Raw genomic sequence first — 18,700 nt, forward strand, 5'->3', positions numbered from 1 at the left:
ACTTAGGGCTGTTTGTTAACATTTTTTTTTTTTTTATGAATAAATTTTCTGTTTTTTTTTTCCATTTCGGACAAAAAAAAAACGAAAACGCGTTTGTTTGCGTTTTGTTCCAAATCTATTTTTTGTTCCTAGGAACATATTTAGAATAAAAATGAGAAACAAGAAAAAAATGTTTATTGTTTAACAATTTTTAAGAACAAATTTTTTATTTCCTCTCTTTTTCTTATCTTTTTTTTTTTTATTATTATTTTCTTTTTCTTTTTTTTGGCTTTGGCGGTGGCCTCGCCCAGCCACAACGAGGCTCGACCTTACCCATGGGGAAGTCTCGCCGATCTGGGCGAGTTCGAGCTCACCTAGCCACTAGCGAGACTCGTCGGCCTAGTAGTCCGGATCACAACTCACCATATAGTTTTACCCCGATCTTGCGCGAGGGCCGCCCAGCCACAATGAGGCTCGGCCTCCCGGGCGAGAGCCTCGCCGTGGTTGGACGAGGTCATAGCCGAGGCGGCCAAAAAGAAAAAAAAAAAAAAAAAGAAAAAAAAAATTAAAAGAAACAAAAAAAGAATATAAATTTACCAAACGTGATTCTCGTTCATTTTTTATTTCCGCAAGTTCTTTACAAACGCTTTTTTCGTTAAAAATTATTCCCCGGCGAAATAATTTTTTCTATTTTTATTCTCAAACAATTTTTTAACAGAAATGTTATCAAACGCGCCTTTATTCGGCAACACTCTCTACTTATTTCCAACCCCATTTGTCCCTCATGATATATTGCTTTAGTCAACATCATCGAATTAGTATAATTTTTCTTTCCAAGTTCCATTTTCATTAATCAATCTATAATTCGATTTTTTTTTTTTTGGGAAGAACAGTCAAAATTCTCTTGTTTTACTTGATCGTCACCTTTTCTTTTCATTTTTTACTTAAATCTTAGCAACTTAAGTACGAAACAACAACTGCTAAAGTAAAATACAATTATATTGTATTTATATATAATTTATAATCTAGATATATACGGAATGCAAAAACAATCTCCATCTTCTTCTCTCTCACACGTCAGAGAAGTCAAACGAACAACTCTTTCCCAGAAGCTCGCGGCTTCCCAGCTTCGCTTGTCCCCGCCGTGATCGGATTCTCGACCCGCGGCGACGCCACGCCGGCGCCACCCTGCTCGTCGCCGTCGTCTTCGGGCCGCAGGTACCCCAGGAATCCGGTCTTCTCCCTCTCTCTCTCTCTCTCTCTCTGTGCGTCTGGTGCGCGCGTTGGCCGATTCTCCCTGTATGTCTAGCTTTCGTGCGTGCGTTGGAACTTGGTGAATTTGGATTTCTGGCGGAGATCGGCGCTTGGCATGTGGATGTGCGATTTGGGTCTCTGGATTTTGAGATGTTATGAATTGTTGGATCTTGTTTTTGGGGTTCAGTCATGTAATTGGTCTCTGAGACTTGATGGGTGTGTGAAAGAGAGAGGCTATAAATGAAAGAAAGGGGCGGTGTCGATGGAAGCAAAGGAGCTTCCATGGCTGAATAGAAACTCTCGGATGGAATTTTGCCCATATGGGGCGGGGTCCCCGTGGCGGTTGCCGCTACCTAATGGCGGATGCCCTCGGACGAATTCTTCCGCTGCTGCCGGGAAGGGCGGCCGAACGCGTTCCTGTTGAAGTAATGCCTTTCGCCCCGTTTTCTTGGAACATTCGTACTTCATCAGAAGTGCTTTCTGGGGTGATACCAAAACATGCCTTAAGACATCCCAAAAGCTCTTGTGCTTTAAGGAAGAATTGGATCATATGGATTTGGCGAAAAGAATTCTTGTTTTTTTCGCTTTCGTATTCAAAAAGGACTCATTTTTGGAGTGTCCCTTTGAAGGAGTTGTTGTTAGACCTATTTACAAATTTTTAAATCCTATGTCGATGGATAATTCTTCTATGAAGGTTCTCTTTTTTTGCCTAATGGTGTTTTTAACAGAAATAACTTATTGTGAGATTGTCAACATCCTGCAACCTGTTGGCAAAGAAAAGAAGTTCACATAGGAAGGACCCTTTGAAAAAACTCCTCCATTTTTAACATCATACCTCTTTCCATCCTCTGTTTTATACAGCTTGCTCTGCATAGGCTATACAAGCCTTGCTCGAATGAATCAAAAGAAGTTCTCAGGAAGCAGAATGCTCTGTTTTGAAGTTGAAGATAAAGAGGCAGTGAAGGGAGAAAGATTTGAAACCTACCATTTGGACTTGGTTCCTAGAGTCTAGTTCTCAAGGAGAAAGGAGAGGCATTCCTTGATTATCTTGGTGCGGCTAGCATCAATAGAGTAGGGGTTTTAGAGTAAGGTCACCCAGTAGCCATCTTGCTGGGAAGAATCCCCTAACGCAATTTGTCTAGTAGGAACCTGATTTCAACCATCCACCCACCTTAATTACCACTTTGCATCTTGAGTTTTCATCTTGGAGACCAAATTGCACCTCACAATAGTTGACATCTTTGATTTGTTTACAAAAACTCTATTTCTTCCTAAATTAGCCCTGTTATAGTTCTAAAATTCCCACACTCCATAAAAACCCTCCCTATTAGAAAAATCACAACCCTAACCTCCCAGCCTAGCTTCTGCCTCCACTTCCACAGCGCCATACCATCCACCATCCCAATTATCTATTGACTGGCCGGTGGATTTCTGAAAGTCATGCGTTACTAGGGCTTTTGCATCTATTCTTAGGTTTGAACCAGAGTTGCGACCAATGTCCTAGGATTTTTTGAGATGCTCTGTGCCAGGTCTGGTTAAAATTCTGCACTTGAATGAAGTTGTTAAGCTATATTTGAGTCAATCGGATCACATGATGGAGTTGGAGTTTCAGTGATGTTCCGCTGGGAAATTCTAATCTCAAAGTTTTGACTTTTTGTTTAATTGATCAAGCCATGTTCTTCGTTTGCCTTAGAACTGTTATCCTCCAAGGAAATTTCTCGTATAAGAATGTAGTGTTCTTTTATTGCTTGTAATCGTTTTGGCAGTCTTTGCACCATGCTTTATGCCATATTCTTTCATGTTATGGTCTTGTTATCATACAGTAGTTTGTATTAGTGACAAACTGGCATCAATCGCCAAAATTCGATTAATGCTACTGGTTCAAATAGTTTGAACAATTAGCATTGGCCCTACATGACATGTGGACTGTCAAAAGGCCTGTGCGTGCCCCTTTTCTTTGACCAGTAAATATGCTAGCCCTTTGTCCATGTAGTTGTTGCCTATGTAAAAAGCCAGATTGTTTATGACAGATCTATGCTTCTGTCGCCTGTGTAGCTGTTTCTTTATCTTAACTTAAATGAAAAAAGTGGGCTTAACATTTGCTTATGGAGACTCGCTAAGGCATAGCTGTACAAATAAAGGAAGCCTACTATAAGCACCTGTTGAGCAATAGATGGCGATTTGTATACTATTTACTACTTTAAGATCTATGGTTATCTTCTGTCATCCATAAATTTGTGCTAAGAGTTGCAAGATTACTTTTCCAAGATAACCTTTGTAATGCGGTTGACCATTCTCCAAGTTTTGCATGAGAGTTATATCTACATGTAATTCAGAGGCATGCTTCTTATGAGCCCAATCTGCTTTTTCTGTAGGAATTACTTGCAGTAAATGGCTTCTTTTCGAGCTTTCCTGAACAGTCCTGTTGGCCCCAAAACTACTCATTTTTGGGGACCTGTTGCAAACTGGGGATTTGTGGTCGCTGTACGCTTCTCTTCCTACTGTCTATTTCTACGTGCCCTAATGAAACATCTTGAAATTTTAGTTTTTCCACTGGTGTTTTATTTACTTGGTGCTTTCAACAGGGATTGGTTGACATGCAAAAACCGCCAGAGATGATATCTGGCAACATGACTGCAGGTGAGCAATTTCTGATCCAAGAAACTGCATCAATTTATCTTCTTTTCATGCCCAGCTAGACAGCGTTTTCACCTCCTTGTCTTGGTTGCAGCTATGTGCGTATACTCAGCACTGTTTATGAGGTTCGCATGGATGGTGCAACCACGCAACTATCTACTTCTTGCATGCCATGCTTCAAATGAAACCGTCCAGCTCTATCAACTCTCCCGTTGGGCAAAGGGTCAGGGGTAAGTCCCGACCACAGTATTGGTTTAATACACTATTTGCATATTACCTCTAGTATACACTTAAGATTTCTTAGGCTCATTCATCATTTTACTTTGCCGTTTCTCTATCTAGGTACTTGTCGGAGAAGAAGAAAGATGAAGCCTCGTCACAGTGATATGTTGTGAATGTATCTTTCCCTGTTCCAATTGTCTTTTGATATTTTCACTGGAGTTCCATAAAACAATTTCCTTTCTTATGCTATTAAAATCGCGATTTAGCGAGACTTGAGTGATCCTAGCTGGATTTGTATATCTTGGTGTTGCAATTTACAATTTATGTTAAACAAATGGTGCTTACGATTGCACATATGTGAATGGATAGGATCACGCTGTCTATTTGTGCTTGCAATGAAAATCGCATCGTACAATCTATGAATGTACTGTGCAATCCATTAGGCAAAGATTATTTACCTGTGGGGAGAGGAGTCAGGAAGCGCAATCTGTTTGATTTAATGGTGAAATTTCCCTATCCAGTTTTGTTTGGCATGTGGGCTCCTGTGTCCATTGCTTGAGAAGATATGGATCCATGTTTTTCTCCAAATTTATAGACTTATAATGCATTTAATCAGCTTCTCGAGATGCTTCGGAACTGATTAACTCAATCTCGCTGAGAATGTCAGATCGATCCTTAAACTAACAAACCAACTAAACTAGCAAATCTGTTCAGTTCCCTTTAGCTTTGAACCGAGTAACCTTAGGAGAAAGAACAATCTTCTGTTTCCTATTTGAAATTCTTTCAATGAACGTTCCCTGGGTTCTAAATCTTCACTTCCTTAAAATCTTTTGTAGCGTAGGTAGATCGAAGCATTTATTCCAGAATAGAAATTACAGTCCAAGGCTAGTGATCTCAAATTGTTTTGCCAGAATATCTCCTGTGACTAAATTCGTTTCACCCGAAAGTCATTTTTCTGGTTATTATTAGAGGGAATGAGTTCTGCACCAGTTTTGGACGAGAAATATCCAAGCACATAAAAAAAAAAAAACAAGAGCTTTTCTTTGAACCAAACTATAAAAAGATAAATTGTGTCAGAATTTAATTGACAACAAAGCTTAGAAAGTACAGCTATTACAATTTTTTCTTTTTGGCGCTCCTGCAACTATTACAAGTGACCCACATGTGAAAAAAAACCTCTGCAAAGTACAACTATTATAAGCAAACTAACTGTAAGTCCGAATTTGATTTATGAAGCCTAAGTACACCAAGATAAAGATATACATCATAATTTAATTGATGACACAAATCTGAAAACTACAGCCAAGAAGCATGTCGAGATTTAATTGATGATGCGAGTCTAAAAAGCAAAAGTACAGCGCATAAAAGTAAACATATTGAGAGATAGTAAATTTTGTTTAATCTATTCGGGGCTCTCATTTTGTTTGATTTATGTGGATCTCTCAATAGATAGGCAATTGCGTCCACGTTTTGACGATGCCATTATCTTATTTTCAAGCGGTTGTTCCTACAAAAATATATGTTCCCTATCTCACGACTGCAATCACTCTGTTCTCTGGTGGCTTCAAACTTTGCGATCATATCTCGATGCATCTTCTCTTTCAATACTTTGATAACTCATCGATTTTTTCTATAGGTATTCTTGTCGATTATCATTACCCATTTATTGTTGATGATTATCAATATGCACTAACATTAAAACCGATTGGTCACTTTTCACTCTAATCACATGTCGATAACTAGGTCACTTTTTGGCACAAACACAAATTAAAATCAAATAATTCGAAATAGGTTGTCGATTTATTGGTTGGTTTTGGTTGGGGCGGAAGAGCAACATAAGTCTTATATAGCTTGGCGCCGGGACACTTAAGTGCTTATAACTTCCAAACGGTACACTTAAGTGCCACTTTTTTTTTCGAGTGGGACACTTAAGTGCCACCTCCGGCGACCCTTGCCGGAAATCCTACGTGGCAATATTTTATTATTATTTTTTGCCTACGTGGCTCGCCGGAGCTCCAAATCAGCATAAAAATTAACAAAAAAAAATTTTTAAAAAGAAAATTTTAAAAATTTTAATTTAAAAAAAATTTAAAAATTTAAAAAAAATAAGAAAATTTTAAAAAATTTAAAATTTAAGAATTTAAAAAAAAAAAAAGTGGGGGAGGTCGAACGGGCGGGCGAGGGCTGAGCCCTCGCCGCCGCCTCCCCACCGTCCGGGAAGGGCCGGCGACGGAGGGGGAGGGTCGGTCGGGGTCGCCGGCCCCGGCCGACCGACGGCGGGGCTGCGAGCCCTCGCCAAATCGCGGCGAGGGCCGCGACCCTCGCCCCGGATGCAGGCGAGGCTCGCGGGCCCTCGCCGCCGTCGGCCGGCCCCAGCCGGGCCCGGCGACCCGGCCGACCCTCCCCCTCCGTCGCCGACCCTTCCCGGCGGCGGGGAGGCGGCGAGGGCCCGCGACCCCTCGCCGGATCTGGGCAAGGGTCGCGGCCCGCGCCCAGATCTAGGGCGAGGGTCACGGCCCTCGCCCAGATCCGGCGAGGGCTCGCGGGCCCTCGCCACCTCCCGCCGCCGGGAAGGGCCGGCAGCGGAGTGGGGAGGGTCGGCGAGGGCCCGCGAGCCCTCGCCCGGATCTAGGGCGAGGGTCACGGCCCTCGCCGCATCGGCGAGGGCTCGCAGCCCTCGCCGCACCGCGAGGGCTCGCGGCCCTCGCCGTCGATCGGCCGGGGACAGGCGACCCGGCCGACCCTCCCCCTCCGTCGCCGACCCTTCCGGCGGCGGCGGGGGGGCGCGACGACGGGGAGGCGGCGGCGAGGGCTCGCCCTCGGCCGCCCGTCGACCTCCCCCACCCTTTTTTTTTAATTTTTCATTTTCTTAATTTTTTAAAAATTTTAAATTTTTCTTAATTTTTAAAAATTTTAAATTTTTCTTAATTTTTAAAAATTTTAAATTTTCTTAATTTTTTAAATTTTTGAATACTTTATAATTTAATTAATTTTTATATTATTATTTACACGTAGGCACAAAACGGCGTCGTTTTTGCGTTTTCTCGCCACGTCGGCGTGCAAAACGACGCCGTTTTTGGACTAAACTCGCCGGAAAATTGCCACGTCAGCCATTTGGCCGGATTTTCGCCGGAGTGGCACTTAAGTGTCCCATTTTACTCCGATGATGGCACTTAAGTGTACCATTTTAAAGTTATGGCGACTTAAGTGTCGTCGTGCCAAGTTATGGCACTCCAGGTGTCCTCACCTCTTTTGGTTGGAGTAAATCAAAAGATTGAATTCCATCTTTAGACCTAAAATTTGAGTAACCTCATTGTTTAGACCATTAACGAGAGAGAAGCGAAAGAGAAGTTGCACCAAGAGAAGCGTCTCATTGGGATTTTGTATCTTCAATGCTATTCTTGAAATCAAAATGCGTTTTTTTTTTTCTCATGTAAAACACATGGCCTTATTAAAATTTCCTTGACTTGTTTGGATACATATCGAATAGAAATGAAGAAAGGTTGTTCAATTTGTGAATGGACTAAATTATCTATTGTCTTATTTTACACATTAAGGCATTATGAAAGAAAAGGCAACATTTGCATTTTATTTTTATTTTTTCCATTTTTTTTTTGTTTGTTTTTGGAAGAAAATGGAAGGTCAACTGTAAGGAATTATTTTCTTACTTTTCAAAATATGTTTGGGATAGTGGTACCACTTTAGAGGTTTTTGTGGGTTCAAAAGTAGTTTGGGATAAATGCTTCTAAGTAGTATCAGTTTAGGATTTTCTATGGCATTAGCCTAAAAATAATAATAAATTATTTTATATTCCACTTTGTGAATAAAAAAATCAAAATATTTTCTTATTAGTTATTTAATACAATAACAAAGATATCAAATGACATATTTTTAGTTATTTTAGGAAATTGAAATGGCTTTTGATGCATTCTAATGTTAATCGTTTCAAGATGATGAAAATAACAAAAGATGAATGCCAGGGAACTAATGCTAGGACATTAAATGTGTGCTTTGGCTTTTCAAGTGTTTGGTAGTAGCCTCGTAGCTGAAGCACTTCACAGCATCAACCACAAAGCTACCTCTAGTAGTTTACAGAATACTTTATTAGGATAAAAATATTGTGAATGCCTCTTTAGTGTTATACCGTAGCAATGCCAATAAAGTCAAACTAACTTACCGTTTACCCAATACATTTGACATGAGGTTTTAGAATGGTTAAAATATGTTTCAAGTTTAAGTAGTCAAAGAGACTCCATCCAGGTAGATTGAATTTGGTCTTTTAAAGGGTTTTCTATTTTAAATACAAATATTATGCATATGTAAGATATGAAATTCTACCCAATGAGCACACACTAGAGCATACAAAATGAGTGTTCAGATTTCTTTCTATGAGTTTTCTAATCGAGTTCTTCTAGAGGCTGTGAGATAATACTTATGTATTTAGTTTAGGTGTAATCTAGGGTCAAGGTAACTTGAACAATTGAGTAATTGTACTCCGTTCTCTAAGGGTTTATAATTGATTTCTAATTGGCTGGCTTTCTATGTAAAGTATTGACATTAGATCGAAATACATAACAATTTATGGTGTCTTCATTATTCTTTCTTGATTTCTCTTGTCTGTTAGATTTGAATTACAAGATCCATCACTTCTACCTTATTTTCACAACAAGAATCCCTCCCAGCCAATTTGGGAAACAAGGGGACAAGATCACTGCCAGCAACCCTAAATCCACCAATGTATGTGGTAGAACAATAGTTGAGGGTATTTCTGAATTGAGGTTTCACATCTTGCATCTTTTCCCTCAAAATAAGCTATCGTGGGTAGATGTTTCGTCCTTGTTCGCCCGTACCTAATTTCATTTTGTCTGATCTTTGATTTAAAATGTCATATTGATTAATATCACTAAAATAACAAATTTATATATTTGTAATAAATTTACACTCATTTAATTTTCATCAATTTTATCATCAAACTATTATGTTGGATGATACGTGACAGTTGATGGGTGTACCAATTTAAAGTTTTACCATGTATTTATTATAAATGTAATAGTTTATAGTTTTTCATTATATTAATCTAATTTAATGAAAAATCAAATGATGGCAAATTTGTCAAAAATGTACTAGTTTAGAATTTTGGATGGTAAAAAGTTAATCTTGGGCAAATTTATTATAAGTTTATTAATTCACTTAGGGTGAAGTTATCATGAATGTGTCAATTGAGGCATACATTCGAAGATTACGATTTGTATATATATAGGGGTGAGCTTGACCCTAGATCGATCTTGAACCGACCCAATTTGATTTTCAAGGGGATTGGGCCGGTCCTTAGTCTTGAGATTTCTAGTTATGTATTAGTCAAATAACGGTTTGTCGACGCGAGTAAAACAAAAGAAAAGCCCCCGTTACAGACGTTCACGTTTCCGATTCCCGAAAAGATACACCGTCACACGGCACAGTCTCTCTGTAACCAAAGCCCATCACTTCCCACCATCACTTTCACTACCTCTCTCTCTCTCTCTCTCTCTCTTCCTTGACCCAGCTGCTCACCTCCCGGAAGACGACGCACGCCCTTCCATTCCCCGCCTCTCCAACTGGGCCTAATGGACGCGGCAGCGGCGGCGCGTGAAGTACGGTGACGGCTCGGTTCTCCCTTTTATCCGCCGGCGAGAACTCGGAAAGACTTTCTTGAATCATGGCGTTTAACCTGGAGTCCATCTCGGAGGCGACGTCCGGGGCCATCGGAGCGCTGGTCAGCACCACCGTCCTGTACCCGCTCGACACCTGCAAGACCAAGTACCAGGCCGAGGTTCGATCCCGCAACCACCAGAAGTACAGGTAATACGAGATATTTCTCTCTCTCCCCTACTGGGTCCCACTAAAAAAGCACGAGTTTTTTTATGCTGTCGTGCTTGCTTTCGGCGGGATTTTCTTTTGCGTTGTGATGGTTAGCGTTGGTTTCTTGATGTTCTTGGATCAGGGTCTTGTGTTTTGAAGATGATAGTTTATCTTGGGAAGATGCTCTGTTGCGTGAACTTCTTTTTATCCGGATTATGGGTAGTTTTCTGCTTTAAATAGTGCCAGTGTTTTAGTAACGTGATGTTGTTAGTATAAAAACAGTGGAATGGCTCAGAATTAGCAATGGAGATATCAAAATTTGCAGTTAGTCTCGCTGTCCTGTTGCTGTTTTGTACTCCCGTCGAGATTGTTCGGAGTATACGAGTGTCTAGGGGATCGTTGTACTGTGGACATAGAAATGGCTCAATTGGCATGGCCTTGGACTCTCCGGAGGAGTTGTTTCAAGTTTCGACTGAACGTTGTAGTAGCACAGGCTTCCGCTGGATGCTAGACTTTTGAGGAATCATTCATTGTGTCAGGCAACTGCTTTTGCCGAGAAACATCAGTTTGTATGCAGGAATCATGAATTCAAACTTAGTCCCTTATATCTCATGCTTCTTATAGCTTTCAGACATCCACTGTCCATTTTTTCTTTGATTTCTGTTGGAATCATTTCTCCAAGTACTCCATTGTATTCTTGCCGATGAATGAATCTGAGAAGTGAAACATTGAGATCCTTCATCATCAATGGGATAATCTAGGACCAGGTCACATGCAAACACTATAAGATTGTTTTGTTCAGAGCATGTGGTCTAAGTGGGCGAGTGACAGTTCTAACACTCACAATCTATGCATGCTGGACTTCAATGCCCAATTTGTGGCACCCTTGGGAGGTTTCTGTCTGGTTGACTTCGTAATCCAGTAGTTCATTGTGATTTTATTTTCTGTACATCAATGGTTTTTTTTTTTCTATATTTGGTTGTTTATTTATTTATTATGCAAGCTAAGGATGCTGAGCATTTCCCGGTTTCTGTTAAAACTGATTGGGTAGTTGTCTGGTGTTTGTGTCAAGTGTTAATCTGTACATTGCTTTTGCAATGTGCTTTGCAGTTGGATGGGGGTGAACCATCTTCAAGTTTGTAGAATAGCAAAAAGGAGGTTTTGCTGACAAGATGTGAAACAACGGTATTTGTGTTTTTATTAAACCAAGGACTGACTAAGTTGAAATTTTCGAACTAGTTGGAGTCAATGTTGCTGGTTCTCTCATGTTATTTTAAATTTCTAGATCCTTCCATTTATGGGGATGCCTGATCTGTTTCAGTGTTCACATCCTCATCCAAGTTGCTGACATGGACCTTCTGAAGATAGCTTGTATTCTGTGTCTTGCTTCTTCAGGAACATTTCAGATGTCCTATGGGAGGCAATTTCTACGCGCCAGATTCTTTCATTATATCAGGGACTTGGGACGAAGAATCTCCAATCTTTCATTTCACAATTTATCTACTTTTATGGATATAGCTTCTTTAAGAGACTTTACTTGAAAAGAGCGGCAATAAAAGTATTGGAACCAGAGCAAACCTGATTCTTGCAGCTGCAGCTGGAGCTTGTACTGTCATTGTGACACAGGTAGTTAACATGGGCTGTTCTCGTGTTTAAAATTATATAAATATAGGAGGAAGGGATTGGTGTTATTTATCTTGAAATCACAAGGGAAATATGGATAGGTATCACAAGTAGAATTGTAATGAAGGAGTAAAACCATTAGGTTAATGTCTAATGCGATAACTACAACATCTGCTAATCTTTTTGTGCCATTGATGAAACCAGACATTTAGCCCAGTGAAAAGGCACTATTTCACCAATATTGTTTAGAATTCTTCTTCCATAATAAATGTTGATGTCAAGAGTGAATAGATCTGTTTTCGTTTGATCTTTTTTTAGTAGTCTAATATCAAAAGCATGATGCAGCCCTTGGATACTGCATCATCCAGGATGCAGACAAGCGAATTTGGTAAATCTAAAGGACTTTGGAAGACCTTTTCAGAGTTCACATGGAGGGAAGCATTTGACGGTCTTGGCATTTCTCTCCTCCTAACAATAAATCCATCTATTCAGGTAGGTGATTCTCTTTCAATATGTAGTCACATGTAGAGAGCATCTACTTTTCAGGGCTGCGAGATTCTTGATGTTATAATGTACAAAGATGACTATGGCGTGTTCTGTTCTAAAGAGGAAAAAGGTAACTAATGTATCCAAGATCCATTTTCATGCATGATGTTACTGTAATAGCTGATGTCAGGAACTAATTGCTGCTGTCTAATTGATGTTAGCTGCTTCCAATTCTGCAACATTTTTAGAGAGCGTTAAATTGTTGCTCAAATGTTACAACCCAAGGAAACAACCTGATGGCAGCTAGTAATAATTAAGACCCACCTTATAGAATCATTCCAAAAAAAAAAAAAAAAAAAAATAGAATCCACTTGCTGTAACTATAGATATATGTTTTTCTTATTTTTATGTCTAGTTGAAAAGGTTAAATGCAGACAGCATATTTAATAATGCAAGTATTTTTGTATTCTACAGTACACTGTCTTTGATCAGTTGAAACAGAGATTGTTGAAGGAAAAGCAGAGCAGAAGTAGAGGTACGGGGTCATCTCCTGAGTCTCTTTCTGCCTTTTCTGCTTTCGTCCTGGGTGCAGTCTCCAAGTGTGTTGCGACCTGCACAACATACCCAGCAATCAGGTGAACTTATCAGTTTTTCTTTTCCTGACACATGGTTAATTTAACCTAATTCTTGAATTCATAGTTATGTTGCAATAGCCAGTTGGGATGAATGGATGGTAATAGTTACTGATTTTTTTTTCTTCGTCTTCTCTGTTGTTTCAGTTTATGCAAAATACATCAATAGGAGGCTTTCATGAAATTTTTTTGACAGAAAGATACTGCAATTGCCATACTTATCTGTATAGATCTTTCGGATTTTCTATGGAAACCAAATACTCATATATTGTGAAAAGTTGTCTACCTAAATGCAAGCTTAATAACTATTATCTGCTGGGCTAGTTTTCCAGAAGCTTGATACAAGATCTTTTGATGATGACTTGTGCATGATTGTCAATTGAGTGATATGAGTCTAAAAAAGAGGGCTGCTTTTGTAATAAATGCTTGTTCACATGCTATCAATCAACCTTGATTAAAGGAGCAGTAGTAAATCTATGAGATACTTAATTCCACATATTTTTCAGCTCTTAATGAGGTCAAACTTGACTCTAATTGTGTGTTCCATGGTTGTCCTCAACCTGCTATTTGTCTGTGCCTTCTACAGTACTGTCTACAGAACTTACTTTATCGAGTTTTGACACAGGTGTAAGGTCACGATTCAGGCCGCGGAATCAGATGAAGATGAGACAAAGGAACCTCGGCCTAAAGCCGAGAAGACAATTACTGGTGCAATGTACGCAATTTGGAGACGGGAAGGCTTGCTGGGTTTCTTCAAGGGACTGCAAGCTCAGATCCTGAAGACGGTGCTAAGTTCAGCATTACTCTTGATGGTTAAGGAGAAGATCACAAAGAGCACGTGGGTTTTAATGCTTGCGCTTCAAAGGTATATTTTGGTCAATAGTGTCAAATTAAAGAATGCTTGATCATTGCTGCATGTCATCAAAATTGTGGGTTGTAGAGCGTTGGAATTCGAAGTTGTGATTAAGGGCCTCTTCCAAGGGAAAGGGAAGATAAATCAAATTCTAGCAGATGGCGGCTACTTTCTCCTTGTTTAATAATGTGGGAATGGTTTAGGTTTGTTAAGAGATTATAAGTAGATGTATTTCTAGATCTCTTCTGCATATGTGATGTTACTTTGCCAATTGGATGTGATTTGCTTGCGTACTAGAAAATCAAGTCCGCAAACTCATATTGCCTGTATGAATGCCGGATAGGGATTCAGCCGCGTCCCTGCAATGGTAAATTGATGCTACGGCATCTTGGTCTCTTAAACAGGTTTTCGTCCCTGGTTTGTATTATTTGAGGTGACTTTAGTTCAGCATGTGAATAAAGATTGGATTTCAGATTTTGTTTTGGTCAACAAATTCGAACGTCTGTAGCTGTATTAGTTCTTGCGCACACAAAACGAACTTGGGTGTGCCAAAGAACCCATTCAAAAAGATTAATCACTCAGCAAGATAAGTAAGTGAAATATATTAGGAGTCTTGTATATTTTGTTGAGATTTTCTACACAAATTAGATAATTAATTACCATTAGTAAACATATAATGATGTAGCAGGGTTGAGCTCCTATTTTAGCGGTCAATATTTTGGAAAAATGTTTTCTTGATCAATGTCGATCAAAATATTAGCCCACTCTAATTGTTTAGTGGCCTGGTCAAGATAAGATCGACAAGTCCAGTTGTTTCGAGCTAAAGGAGAGGCTAGTCATCAAATGGGCCGAGCTATCACTGAGTCAAATGATTGTTCATGCCATAAGCTTTTCTCTATGCAAAATTTAAACTGTCAGAAGAGCCCGGTCATATATATATAGACTATATTAAATTCTTATTACTTTTCCCATATGCGATCTCTTTGTATATGTAAGCTGAGTCTTGTATGTGAAATACAAAATTATATCGATCTAGAATTTTAATTTGAGGTGAACAATATATGAAATTTGACTATATCTAAGCTTGGCATGGGCGAGATCTAAAAAATTTTAAAAGGAAATACTAGCAAATTTGACCTCAAAAAAAAAAAAAAAAAATCATGATCTCCCCTCTCACTTCCAAAAAATCATTTGAACCCACTCAAGACTTTCTTGCGTTCGCGTAATTGACCAAGATATTAAAAAGTGGTGAAAATCAAACAAAAACGACTAAAATAAAACATGACTGGTCTCAAAGTAACACTTTCTTTTAATTGACATCATAGTCAATATTTCATATGCCAAATTAATACAAATTTCGGTAACCGTTGACCTAGGGAAAGCAGAAAGAAAACCAAAACATGAGAAGACCTTCCCATGGCTTCTCAAGCAAGCTTGATTTGGATGGCTGTTTCCGCAAACCGCCCGGAATTTTGTCGGCGAGAATTTATGGTGGCGTCGCCTTCCCTTCCTCTTCCTCTCAATCTCCTCTTCCCTCTTTCTCTTTCGCCCTCACATCGGTTTTCAGGTTATTACAGTTTCCTTAATGAAGTTTCTGTATTATCCTTGGGTGATAGAATTGTTATTTCACTGATCTGCCATTTGGACATTTTGGACCTATTTATAGCACCATAAATTAGTTACTTAAGTGCATGTGCGCACATGAAAAATCTTTGCTATTGTTGATCACATTCGTATCATCCAATTCTCCAAAACAATCCAGGTTTAGATAGATGGATGGGATAAATATGTGCAAGAGCAATTTTCTTCCTTACCGGGGTTATTAGCGAGATGTGCATTCTGTATTATCCAATCGGAAAAGCTTGGCAAGATGTGATTTTTTGGTAAATTGCTTCCGTTGACATTCAAAATATAAACAATACACTTTCAACTTCAGAGCAGTGCTTATTTTTAACCATGCATACATACGTAGGCACGGACAGACAGACACAGACAACAACATGCACTTATTTGCCCGGAAACCAAAGTTAGCTACTTGCTACTTTTGGTTAGGGGCTACATTATTGTCTTATTTTTTAAGGAAACCAGAAATTACAAAATAGCACACAGCATCATTGCGCACAAAGGTTCTTGTTCCTTTGATGGCCGCACCAACTTGAACTGTTCTCGTCAAGGTTTGACTGTGAAATCGAAGTTGGCGCAAGTAGTGGCATAGCCCAGCAATGAGGAACTGAACCCCAGCGTCGATTGAGCCAGATCGAACACAAGGAAGTTGTCCTCCATTTGGTAAGACCCGATGGCCACTGCTTGCTCGGCCGCCTTCCCTCCGTCCACGAAGGCCAGGCAGGCCACATCCTTGCTCACTTGCTTCATCGAGTTCGCTCCAGAGATTGTCCAGTCCTTCCCACTCGCCACTTGCAGACTAATCTGGGGGACCTGTAAACCCACCCGAGTCGACGCAATCGCGCTTGACTTGAGACAATAATCAAAGGGCTTCACCTTTCTCGCTTGAGGAATGTGCTTGGTGGCCATCTTGAACTCCCTGACAAGGCATCATAGACATCGCTCCTGAGAACAGTGTAAGGAAGCACAGTGCTCAGCTTCGTGCCGCCACGGCCAAAAGAATCAATGGAAAATGCGTTTCTTGGGAAACGGACTGCCTTCCCAGCAACTGATATGCCGTTGAGGCCGATGTAGTAGTCAGATGATTTAGGGTTCTTTACCAATGGGGTGTAGGAAAGGTATCTGGATACATCAACCAAGGCTGGGCTCCTAAAGAGATACGGGCCGTTTCCAAAGAAAAGCGTACCCTTACCATTAGAAACACTAGGAAGACACATAGCGAATTTCTTGGTTATTCCCAAACGAGGAGGGGTTAGTTGTGTCGAAAGAGCGAGAGAAGCCCACGAAAGGGAAGCCAAACCAGTAGTGCCCGAAGGAAGAGACTTCAAAAGGTACCCAGGAGCACAGGACATGTATATGTCGTTCAAAGTTATAGAACTAGTCGGGTGTCCGCCATTTGTGACATAAAGGGCGACGTTCTTGTACGTGAGGTCGGACAGAGCGCAAGTTTTGGTAAGCGGGTTGACGGGAGTGGTGATGCAATTTTGGCAACGGTTGTTGGAGGAGCTGCTGGATGGAGGGCAAAGTGGGGAGAGGTAGGACCTTGCCGACATGCATGGCGCAGCCTTGCAAGTTACGGGAGGGTGCTTATACTGGCAAGAGTACCATGAGAACGGAGCGCCGAGATCGACGAGGTAGTTCTCATGGAAGTTGAGGGTGGTGGTGTAGAGAGAAGTGGTGGTGTCTTTGGTGATGGGTGCAACTAGGGTTTTGTAGGGCGGAAATGCTGAAACATGAGAGCCAGCAAGGGCAAGTGCGAGAAGCAATAATGCTTGAACTAGCTGCATTTTTTCTCTTCTCTTGGATTGGATCAGTGTTGATGCTTTGAGGGATGATTTTGGGTGATTGGAGAGATGGTTATTTATAGGGAAAGATAAGCATTGACTTCTTGATGGATCAAGGAGAGTAGGTACTTCACTGGGACTGGAGAGCATATCCTCATGGATAAACAGCGTGCTAACTTGAGCAGAAGACTTCAACTGATTCTGACCAGAGCTACTAAAACAGCCAATTGATGGTCTCTTAGCTTTAATGACTTCTTCATTATTCAACTAATCTGTGTACATGTCATTAATAAATATGGATTCTCTCACCTGTGAAGTGCATTGATGAGTCCGCTTAAAAAAAAGAAAGTACATTGATGAGATGAGTGTTTTCAATAATTCAAATTTAATTACTTTTTAACCATACTCAATCTTAAAAATTCGATTTCAATAATATTGTTTATTTTGAACTTAAGCAAGTTCTTAAAAGTTTTTGTCTAAGTACTCGTCTGGACCTCATAATTACCTGGATGTAAAACAAAAGGAGGAAATTGTTGGTATAGGGCAAGAAAAAGATACTATACCAATATAGGGCGCATGGTGTATGAACACCGATACGTCAAAATAAGAAATGCATATGTGGAACTTGTTGTCCTTATATATAAAATGGACAAGCTGCATAGAGCCATTTGAGAGTTTCAGCTCCTCTTATGTGGTCATAACACAAGAAAAAGTACTGCATTGAAATTTAAGAATTTTACTAATTGATTGCTAAAAAAATTGCCTAGGAACCCCTTAATAGGCTCCTAATAAAATAAGGAATTATTGATTGTCAAATTACGACTCGAAAGCACCATAAGAGCATTAATAAAGAATCACACAAACTTATTTTTGGAACGAAACCAACAAGTAAAATATGAGCAGGTATTTATGTGGTAATATCAAAAGTATAATTAGCTCAGCTAAATTAAAAGATAAGGAAAAAAAAATCGTATTAACCATCTCTGCCAAATTTTTAAAATAGATCATTCATATCAGAAAGATTGTACAACGTTTTTGTAAGCCCATGTGCTGGATGAATGTGCTGAAGGAAGTCAAATTATAGAAACAGCATTATCATCACTCTTCTGTCTAGTATTTTAAAGGCACTTCCAAAAATCCCAAAGGATCCGACTCTTGGAGAAAGGCGAGCGTTGGGTTAGTAGAGAATGAATCTCGGTCTTTCATTAAAAGCCTCTAAAGTATTTGTGTAGTACAAGATTTGGTGAAAAGGATATCACAAAATGCAATTGAGTATAATATTTTTAGGAAGATAAATCAGTATCTCGAGAGTCCATAAAAATCCCATTTATACTTTGAGGTGAGAACTCTCCTCAACATGGTTGCATTTAATAATGGTTGCTAGATTGAGAGTAAACTGTGAACCACTACTAAAGAACTTTCAATCGATCCTCAAGAGGGTAGGAGCGATGACTGGTTTGATTAGAAGCTTCTTCTCGTTAGTCAAAATACATGGGCTTTGGCTTGGGCCTTCTACCTTTGCTTTTCTCTTTTTCTCTTTTCTTTTGATTTTGCTTTTGAGAGGTTGGCAATAGGGCCTCTAGGAGTTGAAAAACTAGTGTTAACATTCCGCGGGTAGCCGCAAGTCCGAGAACGCATTCTTTACAGGGCTTAGAGTCTTGTCGGAACTTAGGAGCCTCAAGCAGGCTGACAGCTTTGACCATAGCCGTCAGCTTAAAGTATAGCATCCATCAACTACATTGTCCCAAAGTGACTCGTTATCTTGGAGA

General features: G+C 39.9%; 3 protein-coding genes across 4 annotated transcripts; 2 read left to right on the forward strand and 1 right to left on the reverse strand.

Moving 5' to 3' along the window:
* The first annotated feature begins 1,021 nt into the window (after positions 1–1,021).
* On the forward strand, positions 1,022–4,488 carry LOC104424607 (mitochondrial pyruvate carrier 1). 2 transcript variants are annotated; one of them, XM_010037063.3, is made up of 5 exons: positions 1,022–1,197; positions 3,609–3,717; positions 3,819–3,873; positions 3,965–4,100; positions 4,213–4,488. In XM_010037063.3, exons 2-5 carry the CDS (start codon positions 3,625–3,627, stop codon positions 4,253–4,255), a joined length of 327 nt encoding a protein of 108 aa, XP_010035365.1. In that variant the 5' UTR covers positions 1,022–1,197; positions 3,609–3,624; the 3' UTR covers positions 4,256–4,488. The 2 variants fall into 2 exon arrangements, with proteins under 2 accessions (XP_010035365.1, XP_010035374.1); XM_010037072.3 differs by having other exon boundaries at positions 1,034–1,213; positions 4,213–4,475.
* Positions 4,489–9,525: 5,037 nt separating this feature from the next.
* On the forward strand, positions 9,526–13,998 carry LOC104424598 (peroxisomal adenine nucleotide carrier 1). Its single transcript, XM_010037052.3, is given in 6 exon segments — positions 9,526–9,930; positions 11,326–11,465; positions 11,468–11,556; positions 11,899–12,045; positions 12,514–12,674; positions 13,297–13,998. Coding segments are annotated over 6 exon segments (960 nt in total). The 5' UTR covers positions 9,526–9,787; the 3' UTR covers positions 13,577–13,998.
* A 1,695-nt stretch (positions 13,999–15,693) lies between these two features.
* Positions 15,694–16,934, reverse strand: LOC104428652 (probable aspartic proteinase GIP2). The gene is made up of 2 exons (XM_039306820.1): positions 16,024–16,934; positions 15,694–15,946 (listed from the first exon to the last, which is right to left on the reverse strand). The coding sequence occupies exons 1-2, from the start codon at positions 16,932–16,934 to the stop codon at positions 15,694–15,696; spliced, it is 1,164 nt and encodes a 387-aa protein (XP_039162754.1).
* Between the last annotated feature and the right edge of the window lie 1,766 nt (positions 16,935–18,700).

Source organism: Eucalyptus grandis, chromosome 2 (genome assembly GCF_016545825.1).
Source record: "Eucalyptus grandis isolate ANBG69807.140 chromosome 2, ASM1654582v1, whole genome shotgun sequence".
Lineage (NCBI taxonomy): Eukaryota > Viridiplantae > Streptophyta > Magnoliopsida > Myrtales > Myrtaceae > Eucalyptus > Eucalyptus grandis.